General features: G+C 42.2%; 1 protein-coding gene across 4 annotated transcripts in view; it reads right to left on the bottom strand.

Moving 5' to 3' along the window:
- The window catches only part of MMAA (metabolism of cobalamin associated A), a 191,192-nt gene that overhangs the window by 145,204 nt on the left and 29,202 nt on the right, over positions 1–16,786 (bottom strand). For all 4 annotated transcript variants that reach the window (XM_086962256.1, XM_086962258.1, XM_086962260.1 and 1 more), the window contains exon 4: positions 2,327–2,497. In XM_086962256.1, the coding sequence (XP_086818382.1) occupies positions 2,327–2,497 (171 nt within the window). The remainder of the gene's footprint in view (positions 1–2,326; positions 2,498–16,786) is intronic.

Raw genomic sequence — 16,786 nt, 5'->3', positions numbered from 1 at the left:
TTGCGGTATATACTGTGTCCCCGCTTTTCTACACGTGCGTGCGTAATCATTGAGTCATTTTTTGTCTTGTGCACCCTCCACCAGGAGGTTTTGCCTTAGGGTTTAAGGCAGTAGTGATCGTGGAAAGTGGGGGGTAGTGGTGTGAAAATAAAAAATCCGGAAGGCCAGACAGGTATTCTTTAATAAGTCTGGGTTCGGACTGTGGTTAAAAATTACGGATGCACTTTACGAATAGATGAGGGATTCTAGTGCATTACAATGGGATTTAAAAAGAGGTCAACATGTTTCAGCCTTTGGTAGTCAGTGGATCTATAGGCTTTCGTCAGGACCAATGGGGATAAGTGAATAGTGAGAAAACTGTGAGAAGAATAAAGGAAAATTGACCTGATTCTTCGTGACTTTAAGGTTTCATTGTACCTGTAAAAGTAAACAACATACACACAAACAGCGACAAATAGGGAGAAGGGGTATGGAAAAACACATAATTATGTACAATAGTACCTTAATATTGTATAAGGAACTAGAAAATGGCAATACTTCCCGTCATACTCATTTCGGGCGTCAACTCTTCCATTCTCATGCTTCATTTCGACTTATATTGAGGTGCCCATAGTTCTGACATTAATACTGTAGTGAAGTGCGCATAGTTCTAACCATTTCACTGTGCGTGGTCTATCGTGAATTACGCTAGACAATGCGGGTCTTCTGTGTTACTGCATACATTCTGAGTATTCCAGGAATGTAGTTGTGGGGGGTTTTTAGGGCATGTTGATGGTGCCTATAAAGTTTCCCACAAGTCGTGGGTTTAACGTGGCTGCATTTGTGTACAATGCGCTGTGCGCGCTCTTAAAAATGCGCATACCTTGTCTTATTTCGGAAATTGCTCCCTCGGGGATTTAAGGCTGATCGAGAGAGGCCTTACTGCAAAGTATCAAGAAGGTGAGGGGTTATCTAGTGCGCTGTTTTCACTTACGGTTTCTCAGCGCACTAGATAACCCCTCACCTTCTTGATACTTTGCAGTAAGGCCTCTCTCGATCAGCCTTAAATCCCCGAGGGAGCAATTTCCGAAATAAGACAAGGTATGCGCATTTTTAAGAGCGCGCGCAGCGCAGCGCATTGTACACGAATGCAGCCACGTTAAACCCACGACTTGTGGGAAACTTTATAGGCACCATCAACACGCCCTAAAAAACCCCCACAACTACATTCCTGGAATACTCAGAATGTATGCAGTAACACAGAAGACCCGCATTGTCTAGCGTAATTCACGATAGACCACGCACAGTGAAATGGTTAGAACTATGCGCACTTCACTACAGTATTAATGTCAGAACTATGGGCACCTCAATATAAGTCGAAATGAAGCATGAGAATGGAAGAGTTGACGCCCGAAATGAGTATGACGGGAAGTATTGCCATTTTCTAGTTCCTTATACAATATTAAGGTACTATTGTACATAATTATGTGTTTTTCCATACCCCTTCTCCCTATTTGTCGGTGTTTGTGTGTATGTTGTTTACTTTTACAGGTACAATGAAACCTTAAAGTCACGAAGAATCAGGTCAATTTTCCTTTATTCTTCTCACAGTTTTCTCACTATTCACTTATCCCCATTGGTCCTGACGAAAGCCTATAGATCCACTGACTACCAAAGGCTGAAACATGTTGACCTCTTTTTAAATCCCATTGTAATGCACTAGAATCCCTCATCTATTCGTAAAGTGCATCCGTAATTTTTAACCACAGTCCGAACCCAGACTTATTAAAGAATACCTGTCTGGCCTTCCGGATTTTTTATTTTCACACCACTACCCCCCACTTTCCACGATCACTACTGCCTTAAACCCTAAGGCAAAACCTCCTGGTGGAGGGTGCACAAGACAAAAAATGACTCAATGATTACGCACGCACGTGTAGAAAAGCGGGGACACAGTATATACCGCAAAAGAGAAACCACCACTACTAATATACACGTGTATGAGAGTCATATATGTTTGGGAGAAACCAGGTCCTTGACTTGTGAGCCCAAGGTTTAAGCAGGACCAGTGATCCTTTCCCCATTCTGATTATAAAGCTATCTACGGAGACTGAAAGGATTCTCACTCTACCTCCCCCACCCCCATGATTATACATATTACAGGGCACTCATAGCAACGAAAAGACAGGACTTCTGTTTCAAAGTACAGCTTGAATGAAAACAAAACAAAACAAAAGCAGATTAGTTCAGCTGTGAACGAAAGGATAGGGCAGAAAGAATTATTAGGAGGTGTTTCAAAAAACATATTGTCATGGTATCAACAGTACCTTGCTCTTCACACACTTACCCACTGTCTCCACCAGAACAATGTCATAGCCTCCACCCTCACAGAGCAGAATGGCCTCATTAGTGGTCCTTGTGACTCCTCCCAGTGTTCCCTGGGTGGGAGATGGACGAATGTAAGCATTCATGTCCCTGGATAACTCGGTCATTCTTGTTTTATCACCCAGGAGGGAACCTAAAATTTAGAAACAATAGATAACTTCAGATTTTGCTACAGAATGCAAATCTAATAGGCAAGAACATTGCAACTACAAGCATGCCAAAACCAGTCTAAAAGATGCACAGTGAAAAAGCACTGCACAAGAGCTAGTCTCTTTTTCACATCCAATTTCATGATGAACTAAGAACTGAAAGAGTCTGAAACCTTAATATTGACAAACGTTACATCTCATAATGAAACAGACATCTGCCATCACTGACTCTATTTTCAGGGCCAAACAGACATTCTGACATGGATGCAGTACAATTATCAATGAACAGCTACACACCCACAAAAAAGCAGTTTCAGGGTAGAATGAAAACAGATATTCACAGGTAGCAACTTGCAAACAGCTCACACAAACCTATTTAGAACAAGAGAAAAAAACAAAATGTCAGTAAGTCTAAGGTGCATTTTTGTTCTATTTAATTAGTTTCCCAATTAAATGAAGGAAAACAGATGCAATCACACAAAAAGACTCACCAGCTGCCTGACCAACCATCCTCCAACCTAAAAACCTGATGGACTGTGATGGGAAACCTCCTTTATACCTTCACCAGAGATTCCTTATCAAAATAAATCACTTCTGATCCCTCTAGTCTGCCCATTTCCCAAGGCTCTGGCTCTTACTGACCCTAAAAAATAGTTCAGCAGAACTTGCATGTCATCCACATACATGTGGACTGCCCAAGCAAAGAATCAGCTTGTAGTGCTAATGCACTAAAACCCATCTGCCATGTGGTGAAATCTGAAAGTCATGAGTTGGAATCCTGGCAAGGTCAACTCAGCTTTTTACCCTTTCAAGCAACAAACTGAATACCACTAATCTGCTTAACAGCTTCATCTTTTATAGAGTACAGAAAGGCAAAAATTACAAAATTCACTATCAGATAAGACATTGCTTTTGTGTCTTAACAGTGTACTTAACATAGCTGAAGAGGGTGCCATTATCTCAGACGAGGATTCCAGTCGCTGGAATCAAACATTTATTTGAAGTAATATTCCATGAGCCTCAATAATAAAGGTATCATTAGCCAGGATTATACATGAGCATTTTGCTATTGCCACAAGAAGGGATTTAGATCAATGGCTCAGCTGTGTAACATGTGAGGTTCTTGTTAGGTATGCTTGGAAAAAGTTCACTATCATATTTTATTAAACATGTATAAAGCAAGTGAGGCGATAATATATCACATCGAAAGAAACAATATTTTTTAGGAAAAGCAACTTTTGAATGTCAGACCTATCTGTCACTGGTAGACACTGAGGGGCTAATTCACTAAGCCACTATAGCTATAAACCTATGTGCACCGACATAAATAGCCCCATTTATAACAGCTATCCACAAAATGAAACCTTTAAAGCGCAATTGTTTTTACTTCTGTGCGAATCTCAGGCCCGAGTTTGTAGTAGTATGCAGTTATAAACCACAGAGAAGGGGTGGGGAACAAGGCATTGTTTGGTTCGTAAGTTTGTTAAGGTTCCATAAACTCATGAGTGTGATGGCGTTCACAAATTCCAATCCAACCCTTCCCCGACATGGTCAGCGTTTTACCCCAGTGTTAGACGGGGACCCTGAGGGTCGGCCGAGCAAGGGGGAGATGCCTCTCCTTCAATCGTACGGACGAGCAACCACTCCCCCACAGATGGACGCCACACAAAGATAGGTTCTGTACACTTTTATCGGTATTCTTAGGCAGGTTAACTTGACAATACAGCAGGACCAGGATACGATGATCCCGTCAATTCTAGTCTCTTGGGTAAGGAGGTAGCGGGACAGTCTCAGGACCGGTCCGGTACAGGGGTAGCGGTTGTATAGCTCACAATCCTCGAGCTGGAGGGTTCGCAAGTAGGGGCCGCGGCAGCGCCAGCAGGCCTTCAAGATGGTTCACGAAGAGGATGAGCCGCGGCAGCGCCAGCAGGCCTTCAAGATGGTTCACGAAGAGGATGAGCCGCGGCAGCGCCAGCAGGCCTTCAAAGATAGTTCACGATGAGGAGCCGCGGCAGCGCCAGCAGGCCTTCAAAGATAGTTCACGAAGAGGAGCTGCGGCAGCGCCAGCAGGCCTCCAAGGATGAGTTTGTCTCGGTGTCTCTCGACTCCAGGATACAACTGGTTTCCTGCTCTGGCGCTACCCCAGTTATAGGTCTGGCGCCCTTTGATGTCCGGACCCTCGCACTTGGAGGTCGGGGGGTCCGAGATGAGGGAGTCCAGACACCCAGCAGGGGGGTGGAGCCAGCGCCCAGGGAGGCTGGGGGCGATCGAAACCTGGCGGAGGGGAGCCATCGACACTCCTTCTTCCATTGACTCGCCAAGTGGTCTCTTTACCCCCTGGGTGGATGGGGGCGCCTCGATGTTGGGGCTTGGCTGGGCCTGAGGCAGAGGTCGACCCGTGGCCACGAGGCCTGGTCGTGGCGGGTCTAAGATGGCGGCTGGGCCGGGGCCGGTGGTTCGGGAAGGGACCCGGGCCAGCCGAGAATGTTATGGTTATGAGCCGGTTTCCGTCGGGGAAGAGCTGGGGGTTGACCCGGCGGGTGGCAGGTGTTGTTCTTGTCCGGGGAACAGGGGTAGCAGTAGTCCGCGACCCGCCATGTGAGGAGGGGTCGGGCCGGCCACGAGGACTGTCGAACACCCAGCATAGGGCTAGCGTAACTTTTCTTACATGTTAGAAAAGGTGATCACCCGAAAACTTTATTTGGGGAGTACCAGAAGGGGTTTCACGTAAGGGGTTGGGGGAAGGGGAGGATAGATGTTATCACCACGAAATAAATATTAAAAATTGCATTTACAAATCAGCCTGCATTTCCACATGGCACAGCAGAACCTTATGTGGAATTGTGCAATGCGGAAAGAAATCTTTATAAAAAAATCACAACTCACTCACTAGTATGCATGGAAAGCCATGAATGGTGCAGCTTTCCAGGCACACTACTGCTACGTTTTCTGAATAGGAATATATCGTAAATCTGGAGCCGTGAGGATTAGTACTTTTTCCACATCGCTGCGGCGGCTATTCCGCCGCAGCACTAAGGGGGCGGGGGGGCCGCGCGGCCGCCGCATGCTGGTGACTGAACCGCTCAGTCATCAGCCACTGTTCGGCTGTGCTCATGACGGAGCGGTTCCGTCATGGCCCCGGCCGCTCAATAGAACGCCCAGCGCAGGCGCGGCGGCCGGGCCATGACGGAACCGCTCCGTCATCAGCACAGCGCCACCGCAGCCGATGCAGAGCGGTTCCGTCATCAGCATAGAACGGGTTAAGAAGTTCAGAGTCAGGGCCTCTGTGTGGCAATAACATGCCCTACATTGACTAACATTTCACTACTAGGAACTAACATGAATTAACGAAGATCAGGAAAGATACCTACAGATGAAAGCTGCAATATCGCTCCAAATGTATATTGCAATATCTCGATGAAAAGCTGCCTCGGTCTTTCCCAAAAATCACCATTTTCCAAGAGCCATTAGAATGGCACGCAGCTACAGACGTGTGTAGAGTGAGGCGTTTTAGTACCCCTCTTTTTTAGGTTGATCATTCAAGACCTCTTGTATATACTTTAATATATACTTATATGTGTATGTACTTTGTGGGCTCTGGAGATCAGCCCTAGGAATTGTCTGCATCAACTTAAGTACTTTTTTTCCTGTTCAACTGCCTCTGTTTAACTTTCTTGATAGAAAACGACCATCAGAGAGAGGTCAGTAAAATACCAGAATTGCGATCTGCCTCTATTTAACTTTCTTGATAGAAAACGACCAGTAGAGGTCCGTAAATTACCAGAATTGCTTTCTGCTGAGGGACTTTCTTTTTTTATTTTTTCTGGCAACTGCCTCTAACTTTCGTGATAGAAAAACGAACAGCAGAGGTCAGTAAAACACTAGAATCACTTTAGCATTCTCTAGATTCCAGTCCAAAGAAATTGTCTTCCACGAGCACCTGTAAACAATATTTTTTTTAAAACTTGTATTTTCAATGATATGACTACCGAAGGCCCTGATTTTACATTAAAAACCGAGCTTTGGACTATACAATTTCCAGCTGAAAGGCAATATTTCTCTCCATGTGTTCCCATACCGGGCGCGTCATGCAGTTTGATGCTTACATTCCCTCCATGTTAAAGAACAGTAGATGTTTCAGCACCCAGGCTAATGTGCTGTACAGCTAAATACATATAAGGTCACAAAGGCGATTGCATTGCAAATGGTAGTTTTTTCTTCTCTGCAAAGCAGACAGCTGCCTGGGTATTTAGGTTACTAAGGAGCGGCAGAGGTGCAGTAGGCTTTTTAGTATCAAGAATCCTGTTCTTAGAGTTATTCATCTGTGTAATAACTCAACTACTTCTTGATCAAACCATGTGTGAGTTATCAGCGATTCCACTGAGTTGGGAACAGAAATGCACGTCTATCAGATGATCTGATATCCCTTCTGGAACTGGTATTTTATTTACAGTTTGTGAAGGGAACAACCTAGATCCTAGTTATTGGGGGGGGGGGCCTCTAGAGCAGATCCACTTTCAAGAAATCATCCGCAGTGTTTATGTCTAGGTCAATTAGTTTGGAAAGTGCAGAGTTCCATAAAGCTCATGTCTAGCACTAATAACACTTTTTAAATGGTTCCAGCGGCTATGAGTTTGCAGCTGTTGGGCTATGGTGTCAGACACAACGCTGTAACCAAAGAACTCATTTTCATCATTTTAGTTTATCTGAAATATGTCCTGTATTAGAGGTGTTCTACAATAACGGCTGGTTGAAAAGTTATGTTTCATAGGCCCTTGCACTGTTCTGCAGTTTATCTGAACATTTTCCAGGACTTAATGTCTTTCATAGTCATTCAAAGCAGACATACAGGTGTAGTGTGATCTGTGCGAATACAACCACATATCTATAGAATGTGCCGTAAATTGGGTTGGCCACCAGTGGGAGCTTAACCCCTTCGATGCTGATGACGGAACCGTTCCGTCATGACTCCGCCCGCGCAAGGCGGAGTCAGCATGGGCGGGGAATTCCAACCGCACGGATGCGGTTAAAACATGTCTGGCATGAGTGATTTGGGAGACTGCAAGGAAACTAGTTATTTAGTCAATCCTGTCCAGTTCAACAAGCCATAGAACTTCCTTTCAAAAGCTGATCATAAACTATCAACAAGTGGTATTGAACCAAGCTACACAAACCCTTCTGACAAGTTAAAGAATGTAATGTCATCAACACTTTTAAAATTGCGGAGTATGGACCATCTTAAAAATGTCAACTGTGGAGCTATCTCCTTTTTTACCGCTCCAATCAGGCTTTTGTAAAATGTAGCTATTGAATAGTTCTTAAAAAACTGTTCCTGGTTAATTTGAAGGTTTCCATTTTATTTATTTTTTATATTCAAATTTATTGCTTTTTGACAAAGGAAATTTTGCAAAAGAAAGAAATATTAACATTACAGCCCAGATACTTATAGTTAGTTTCGCACAACCTGTCCATGTGGTCAAGGCATTTACATGCATAGAAACTACGAACCACTGTATAGGTCCAGTGTTAACAAGAAAAGTACACAAACCTAGAGATTTTGTCAACCCAGGTGTTTCCACCATTTGCTCCATATTGCATAATGTTTCTTTGGGCAGCCTCTGGCAATACACAGGGGTTTCTCCTGGGTAGCACACCAGTCCACTCTGCAACATATAGCTATTCTCGGGGGATCTGATTGTGACCATGTTGTTGCAATGTCGCATTTGGCCATCATGGTAGCCTTCCCCAGGAACAGTTTATCCACTCTGGAGCCATCAAGGCCGTCAATAACTCCCAGAATAAGGTGTAGTGGATTGTGGGGCACCTGCCAACCTAGGACATTTATGAGTTCGGATTCTTTCCTATTGCAGTACGTGGTGATTCGGGGACAAGACCAGACCATGTGAAAGAAGTCTGCTGGTAGTTGCCCGCAACATGTGCACTCTGGTGAGGGGTGCAGGCCTCTCTTATGGAGCTGTTCGGGGGGGGTGAGATAGGAGATATGTAAATAGTATAGTTGAATTAGTCAGAGTTTAGCGGTAATGGACTTGGGAGTCATAAGGACGTCCCGACAATCCTCTTCCTCCAAGGGGCACAGCCATTCTCCCCATCTGTGGTGAATTAAGTCAAGTGGATCAGGGCCATTGTTAGTAAGGGTGCGATATACTCACAATACTCCTCCATTACCAAGGTTTCCCATCATAATTTGTGCTTCTAGGGGGCAAAACTGGGGGAGCAAGGTGCCTGTGGATATGTGGGCGCTAAGGGCATGCCGTCGCTGTAAGTATTTATAGAACTGTGAGTTATGGAGGGTGTAGCGCGTTTATAAGTCTTGAAATGTCCTGATATGGTCACTCGTCCAAATGTCACCTAGCTGTGATATACGAATGTGATCCCATTCCCTGAAACCCTTGAGTATTGCTACCTCACCCAGCCACGTGCCCTGTCAGAGAGGTGTCTGCTGTGTCAGTTTGTTGTCCCAGTCCGTGTATCTGCGGGCCGACCGCCAGGCTAGCAGCACCGCCCAGGTAACCGCTGAGGGTCTTCTGGGTACTGGGCAGCCGTAGAGGATGGCCTGGATGTGGGAAAAGTCCATGTCTCTTAGTTCAGTTTTGTAAAGTGGGTCAGACTAACCCCCTGTGAACCAATCGTGGCGGACGAGCAGTCGAGTGCCAAAATAATAAAGGTAAAGATCGGTCATAACAATGCCTCCATCAAAGGGTGGAATTCGGCATCGGGCTAGGGCCATGCGTGGCCTCGCACCCCCCCACAGAAACCTGGTAGCCATGTTATCCATCTCTTTGAACAAGCTCCACAGGAAGTGGAAGGGGTGTTTTGGATGATATATAAAAACCAGAGGAGAATCATCATCTTGAATAGCGTGACTTTCCCAAGTGGGTTAAATGGTAGATTTTGCCATCGTCGGAGATCATCCATGGCTGTTTTAACAAGGGGGTTAATGTTTAAGGCCCACTGCAGCTCAGGGAGCAGTGTTACTCAAACAGCTATTTAAATGATTGACGTCTAAGAGGGAAAGGTTTCCATTTTTAAGCTGATTTTTTTTTTAAGTGTACATTTGCAACCAATATGCGTGAAAGTTTTCTAATTTTTGTAATTGATATAAGTAATATGGGCAAAACAAGAACAGTAGTAAAAGAAAATGACATATGATGTACAGAATAAACTTCCAATTGACATATCAACAGCTACCACTAAAGTATGGTCATATCGAAAGCAGCACTATGCTAAATAAGCATGTTAGAAATGCTCAATATGCTACATCAAATAAGGAAATATATATGTATCTATCTCATTACATGCCAAGCATTTGCTTTGATTTTCTTTTTTAATTCTTAGAATTCAAGTGCTCAAATGTTCCACTGGAATGACATACTTTGCCAAGTTTCATGCCTATAAATGAGGTTTTAGCGAGGGGGAAGCCACGCCCCTTTGGGAGGGTTATGTTTCACTCGACTGGGAATAAGGAAAGTAGTAGATTGAGATGGGTAGCAGTCCGTGCGAAAGTATGGTAATTAGTTCATTGAGAGACAGGAAGACATCTATGTGAAACTGTACGGGGTTTGGCGAGGATCGACATATTAGGCAGAATGTATTTTAGTTACTGCAACTGTTTGAGATGAAGAGCGGGCGACTTTAAACATGAAATGTTAAAAGTGTACATATTGGATGTCACATTAAAACATGTGTTATTGTTGTTTTTAGTTTTCCCTGACGAAGGGCCCCAGAGGCCCGAAATGCATTGGATTTTATTAAACTGCTTTGGATGAATTTGGCTTCAGTCGTGTTCTTGAAGTGAGGTTCGGATGGCTCAGCAGGAGCATTAGAAATTTGGAAAAATAGCGTTTCCTTGCATGAAGACTAAAAGTATTTCAAGTGAACATGTGGATTATTAATGGATTAAAACAACGGTGTAAAAATGGACAAGATGAAAATGTACTGAAGAAAATAATATTGCAAACGCAATCCCTGCTGTGCTTATGTTTTGGGTCAGAAATGTGTCCCATATATGTTGGAAGCCACGCCCCTGCCATTTAGACATGTCTTAATATTGACATTTATAGTTTTACATTGAAGTTGCATTTATGTAGCACTTCAAAACCTTGACATGGAGTTGAAGTGTTTGGAGGATGGGTAGCACACTAGTCCATGGGTTGTGGAGGCTGGAAGGGCGAGTGCTGTTCTGCAGTTTGATCCACATGGGAAGTGTTAGTGTTGTTCATTGTGTAGAGAGTTGTGCTCTTATGGTGTTATGCATACTTGAGAATGAGTGTGAAGTGGAATGAAAAGGAGTAAGAAATAGGAGGCTATGCTTATAACGAAAAGCAGTGTCTTATTGGAAGGGTACGTGACTGCCAGTGAGACCTATTTGGGTAATGCTGCATTGTGTCCACAGGAAACAGTTCCTCTTATATTGCTGCAAAGGTGTGGCTGCACATATGCTTGGAGTGGAGGGAGAGTTAGTCATTCTTACCACATGCCTGAATATAACGGGTCTGTCCCTAGGACGAGTAAGCCCATAAGATCAGGAGTACAAATTCAGTAAATAGCAGATCTCACATTTCCCCGCAGATGCAATTGGTCTCTTTACAATTTATCTTTATTGAACATCAAGGCAGAGAGAAACCATGTAAAACATCAGAAAGGAAGGAAGGAAGAATGACTGGGCTTCAGTTGGTAGTGACTTTGCGGAAAGTGTTAACAAAGACCAGCAACATTGCTGGCACTGACTTAGCTACTATTAAACGTAATCAGTGCCCGAGGTGCAGGTTTGGCAAAGCAGTGTGTACCTGTACAGAGCATCTTTGTACAGGTACACACAGCCTAAGTCCCTCAATCCCCCTAGAACTGAATCACCAAAAACTGAATGCAGAATGAGTGTGTACACCTGAAGCAGTGGCATAACAAAGCTAGGGGCCCCCCTACAAAGTACATGCAGGGGGAGGGCGGGTTCCACGCTCTCGACCCAGTTTAGAGCTAGTGCCAGAGGGGATCCTCTGGAGCTCAGGCCCCTCGCAACGCAGGGGTTGCAGGGGTTTTGTTACGCAAAGTCAAGTCAAGTCAAAGTCGAAAATTTTATTTGTGTAGGTACTCAGCAGAGGACCACAAATTTACATTTTACAAAATTTTAAGAAGTATTTACACATTTTAATCAATAAAGTGTTAAAAAAGATTTAAGAAATTTATAAAAGTTATAACAGACGAATTTATTTGGAGGCTGTTTACATAGATCTATTAGTTCGTTCACTCGGGTGATTCTACAGGATCGATAAATTGGGGCAAGGAATCTTGTCCGTGCAGTAGTTACCTTCAAGTTGGGACACACGAACAACAGGTGCTCTAGGGTTTGGTCTCCCCCTTCACACAGGGGGCATATCAGAGATCCCTCTGGCTGCCATCTTATTGTGTAAGTTAGTATGGGTAAGGTGCCCAGTCTTAACAAGGTGATTGACCGACTTGCACCATGAGTCAGTGAAAACCCAATATATGGTTGTTTTTGTTTATACTCCAAAGAATCTACGAAAGATTTGTATATTGACAATTTTTTACAGTGTTGATGATCTAATTCGTAGCTTAATTTCGGAGTGAAACATTTCAGGAAAAGTTTCATCTGAGCGTTTGTCCAGCCTTTTAGCATTTCCGGGGTAATCTCTGCCATTTGGAAGATATTTGTCATATTTTTTAAAAACGTCTGATTTTTAAATGCACTCTTGAAGATTTCTTGTCTCAGCAAATGTCTTAATGTGCCCTCCTTTGCATGGAGAAGATTGTAGCTCCACCTGATTACATTTGCTACCGCCGTGGCGTAGGAGCTTGTGATTGAAAATTCTATACGTAACGCTTGGACTGGTGTGGAGTCAGAAACTTTCATTATCCTTTTTAAAATTTTCCCCTCCTTGCGGTCCATATAGGTCCATTGTTTCATTGGAATGTATTCTGTTGCATATGACAATACAGGAGGAATTTTTGCCTTATATATTTTTATTAAAGAGGAGAAATGCCGATTCCCAGTTATCTGATATAGTCTTAGGAGGGCCTCAGTATGCACCTCTGACTTCCTCATTACATTTTCTATATGTTTTCCATTCGTAATGTTCTTCGAGAGGATCCTGCCTAGGTATGGATATTCACTTACTGTTTCTATTTTCTCTCCACCTAGACTCCATCTATATTTAACAGTAGATTTCTTCCTTGAAAAAAACACAATTTTTGTTTTTTTTAGATTGGGGATTAGAAAATTTGTTTTTGAGTAATCGTGAAGAATGTCCAGGGATTGTTGCAGACCATAGGGAGTGAGATCAAGCATCACGATATCATCGGCGTAGAGTAGCACTTGTATGTTTTGTTTGGCGATTTTAGGGGACAGATTTGAACCTTGATATAATTGTTTAGGTAAGTCGCTGAGATATAGGGAGAATAGTAGTGGGGCCAAAAGACACCCTTGCTTTAGGCCGTTAAATGTTTTTATCCTTTCTGTTAATCCCTTTTCTCCTCCCATTTGGACCTGGCACCAGGTGTCGGTGTGAAGGTTCACTATAGTTTGGAGTAGTAAATCTGAAATGCCAAGTTCCTTGAGTTTGCGCCATAGAGTAGGGCGATCTACTCGATCAAACGCCGTTGAATAATCTACGAACACTGCGTATACCGCCTGAGATTTACCTGTTACGTATTTGTCTATTATTGTTTGTATTATAGCAATATTATCCGTAACTGAATGTTTCGGCCTAAAGCCAGCTTGGAACATTGGAATTTTGTTCAATGAAAAAGCCCAATCTTTTAATCTTTGTAAAACCTCTGCTGCAAAGATTTTTCCAGCAGCGTCCATTAAGGCGATTTGCCGATAATTTCCTGCGATTGTCTTGCTTCCCTTTTTATGTATTGGAATGATGGTGCTTCCCTGCCAAGATATAGGCATTTGTCCAGTTTTAAAAATGTGATTAAATAGGTTTGATAACAATTTACTCCATTCTCTTGGATTTGCCTGGTAGATCTTTATTGGGATCTGGTCTGGGCCAGAAGCTCCTGTTTTCCTTGCTTTTCTTATGTTCCATTCCACTGAGATAGCTGTAACTCTATATATTTGTGGGTCAGCGTCTCCTTTGTCTTGTTCTGAGCTTTTCCCCTCAAAGTTAATCGGGTTTACTTTATATAGGTCTGTTAGATAAGTTTCCCAGTCCTTTGGTGTAACAGGTATCGCTTGTAGCTTCTTTTTTGTGCCAGTTAGTTTAGCTACAAGGGACCAGTATTTTCGGGAATTCATATCTTTTGCAGCTTCTTGGATGTCCACCCAATTACGGTCTTGATTTTCTTTTATTATTTTTTGCTTTTCTCTTCTGAGTTTGTTTTTTAGTTTGTTTATTTCTTTCTTAATTGACATAGAGTGTTTCAGATATTGTGCACGTACCAGTCTGTTCAATTTTTTCTTAGTTATAGAATTTTGGGTATTTTGTGTGTTGTTTTTATTGCAGCTATTGTTTCCATAATTCGCACCTTTAGGGGCACATTGGAGTTTGTCCAATAGTAGATTTTTTAACTCATTAGTGATATGTTCAAAATTTTCTATTGGGTCATCCGAGATTGTTTTTAATAATAGATCATCCTGCTCAATCAGTGTCGATATTCTGTCCAATACTTTCGAGCTCCAGAAAATTCTTCTTTGGGCACTATTTACCACAACAGAGCTTCTATGAAATATTAGCTGCCTGTTAGTAGCTGTTTGAGGCCTCCATTCAGTTTTTAAAATCAGCAGAGCATGGTCGCTCTCTTGGCCAAACTGTATTTTTAGGTGAGTAACCATCTCCATTAAATTCATATTGCAGATAAAATAGTCAATAATGGATGAACTTCCATTACCCCGTCTGGTGTTCGATGCCGGAATGTCTCCTTCTATGTTTCCGTTCAGAATTACGCCTCTTAGGGAAGGTAGTGTTGATAATAGTAATTTCCCTCTTTTGTCACATTTTGCACCCTTTGGAAATTGCGGGGCTGAGAACTCGGCAAATTCCTCGTCATAAAGTTGCATCCATTTACCAATTTCTGGGTTTGAAATTTTGCCGTTTAGATCACCTGCTATTATGTATGGGATGCATGATTGATCTTCGACAATTTGTGTGATGGATTCCATGATTTCTAAAAAGGTATTATCGTAGTTCTTGCCCGGCGGGGCATAGACATTAAATAGCAAAAATGATTGTTTAGTTGCTACATCATGAGTTTTTAGAAGGATCTTTAAGCATTGCAGGTTTTGTGATTTGGTCTGGATAATTTCCTAGGCCCACATATAATCCTCCTTCAATAGAATGGCGAGACCACCCTTTGCGTGGCCCCGAGTAGATGCTTTGGCGGGGATGTCATATACGGAGTAGTTATTTTGCGAGAATGTTTGTGTTGCCCAGGTTTCCTGTAGCATTAAGAGGTCCGGGTGGTTGTTTATGGCTTCCGTCAGTTTGATCTTAGTTTTCCCCGCTATATTCCATGATATTATTTTAAGACCATTGCTAAACAGGTTGTCCCGAACAAGATGTGGATTTATTGCTGTTCAAGTTCTCAGATACCCATGACCAAGATCTGATGCTTTCTCTGCGCTCCTTTCCCTTTGGGTCTTGTTGCCATACCAACCTTTCACCATTTTCCAGTTTTACCTTCAAAGTGTCTTTCCCTGAATACTTAATTCCTGAATAGGTTGCTCGGGACACCTCAGTTTCTCCCAGAGAATTTTTGTATTGCGAGTTAGAGATTCTCCATATTTGTTCGTCATATCTTGGGGGAGATCTGTTTTCTTTAGGATCCCTTCTTATATAGACGTCGTATCCATGTCTGTGTAGTGTTTCCTTTTCACTGATTATGATTTCAGGTATAACGTTTGACCAGAAGGTTACTGTAGCTATTTTGTTATTATTTTTTAGTGGAAAGATTACTAGATCAATCTCGTTGCTATTCAAGGATTCCAAAGGTTTGATGTGGTGAAGGAGATTAATGATTCTTCTTCTATTTAGTGGTGCTCGGTCCATTGGAAAAAGTTCTTCAAGTTGTAGTGTTCTGGAGTATGGTGTTCCTGCTCCATGTTGGTTTTTTCCTTTGTTTTTACTTTTGATCGTATTTTGGAGTTGTAATTCTTCAGGGACATTGTACGAGACAAAGTCCTTTGCAGCCGGATCTAGTGGTTTCAATTTCTCTTCTCTTTCTTTTGAGCTAATTTCCATATTGCCAGTAGCCCCGAGTTTAATAGGTTCAGTTTCTAGTATTTCTTGTTTATTATTGACAGTTGTAAACTTTTGGAATTTCAGCTTACGATTTTTTTTCCTACGTATACGTCTTATTGGTTTCTTCCTCTTTCTTTTTCCTTCTACTCGGTCAGTATTTATAGAATTATTTGTTTTTTCTCCTTTTTTGCTTTCAGATGTATTGTTGAAAGTGACTTTTTGGGTATTTTCATCCAAATTTTCATCTTTTGGTATATCCGATTTCATTACCTTTGTAAAAATTGGATATTGTATGTCATTAACAGGTTTTTCTTTGAAAAGTCTTTTCAGGGAGAATATTGGTGTTTCATGTTGTCGTACTAACTTCTCCTTTTTTTGTTTTGAAGGTACTGATGTTTGTGTACTACGATCATTTTTTTCTAGGTCTTTTTCGCTATTTTTGTGACTTGTGTAGTTCCTTTGTTCATTGTCATTGAGCTTCAATTGGTTTTTTTCCAATTCAGGGGGTTCTTTCCTTTTCTTTTTTTCCTCTACTAGATGCTTAAGGATTCCAATTTGAACATCCAGGGTTTGGTCTGAATTTTCTAATATGTTCCCTAGAAAGGAGAGGACCGACTCAAGTATTTCATGTAAGGAGAACAAGGCTTTTGACATAGGTGTAGCTATATTAGCTGAGTAGTTGGTTTTTATGAGAAAAGGGTCTACCGATGTTTCAAGTGTTTGAGGTTGCACTTGATTTTTTTGTAAAGGGGGACTATTTGTTATTTTTGACTCATGTTGATTTTGTGTTATCTTAGAGTTGTTTGTACAAAGTTCTTCCAGATGAAAGGTATTTCCTGGGCCTTTTTTTGGTGTTGAAGATGTTAACTGATTTTCCTCGTGACCCTGAAATTGAGAATTTTTAGAGTTATTGAAAGACTTTTGGATATTGTCGGAAACAATGTCGCTTGAGTTTGGATTTGGATTTGACCCAAGTTTGGTGAGCACACATTCTTCTAACCCTATATGCAGTAGTGAGTTGGGTATTTCTTCTGCCACAAGTAAATTTTTGTC

This window comes from Lissotriton vulgaris, chromosome 3_1, assembly GCF_964263255.1.
Source record: "Lissotriton vulgaris chromosome 3_1, aLisVul1.2, whole genome shotgun sequence".
Lineage (NCBI taxonomy): Eukaryota > Metazoa > Chordata > Amphibia > Caudata > Salamandridae > Lissotriton > Lissotriton vulgaris.
This window is presented reverse-complemented; position numbering and strand designations above follow the sequence as displayed.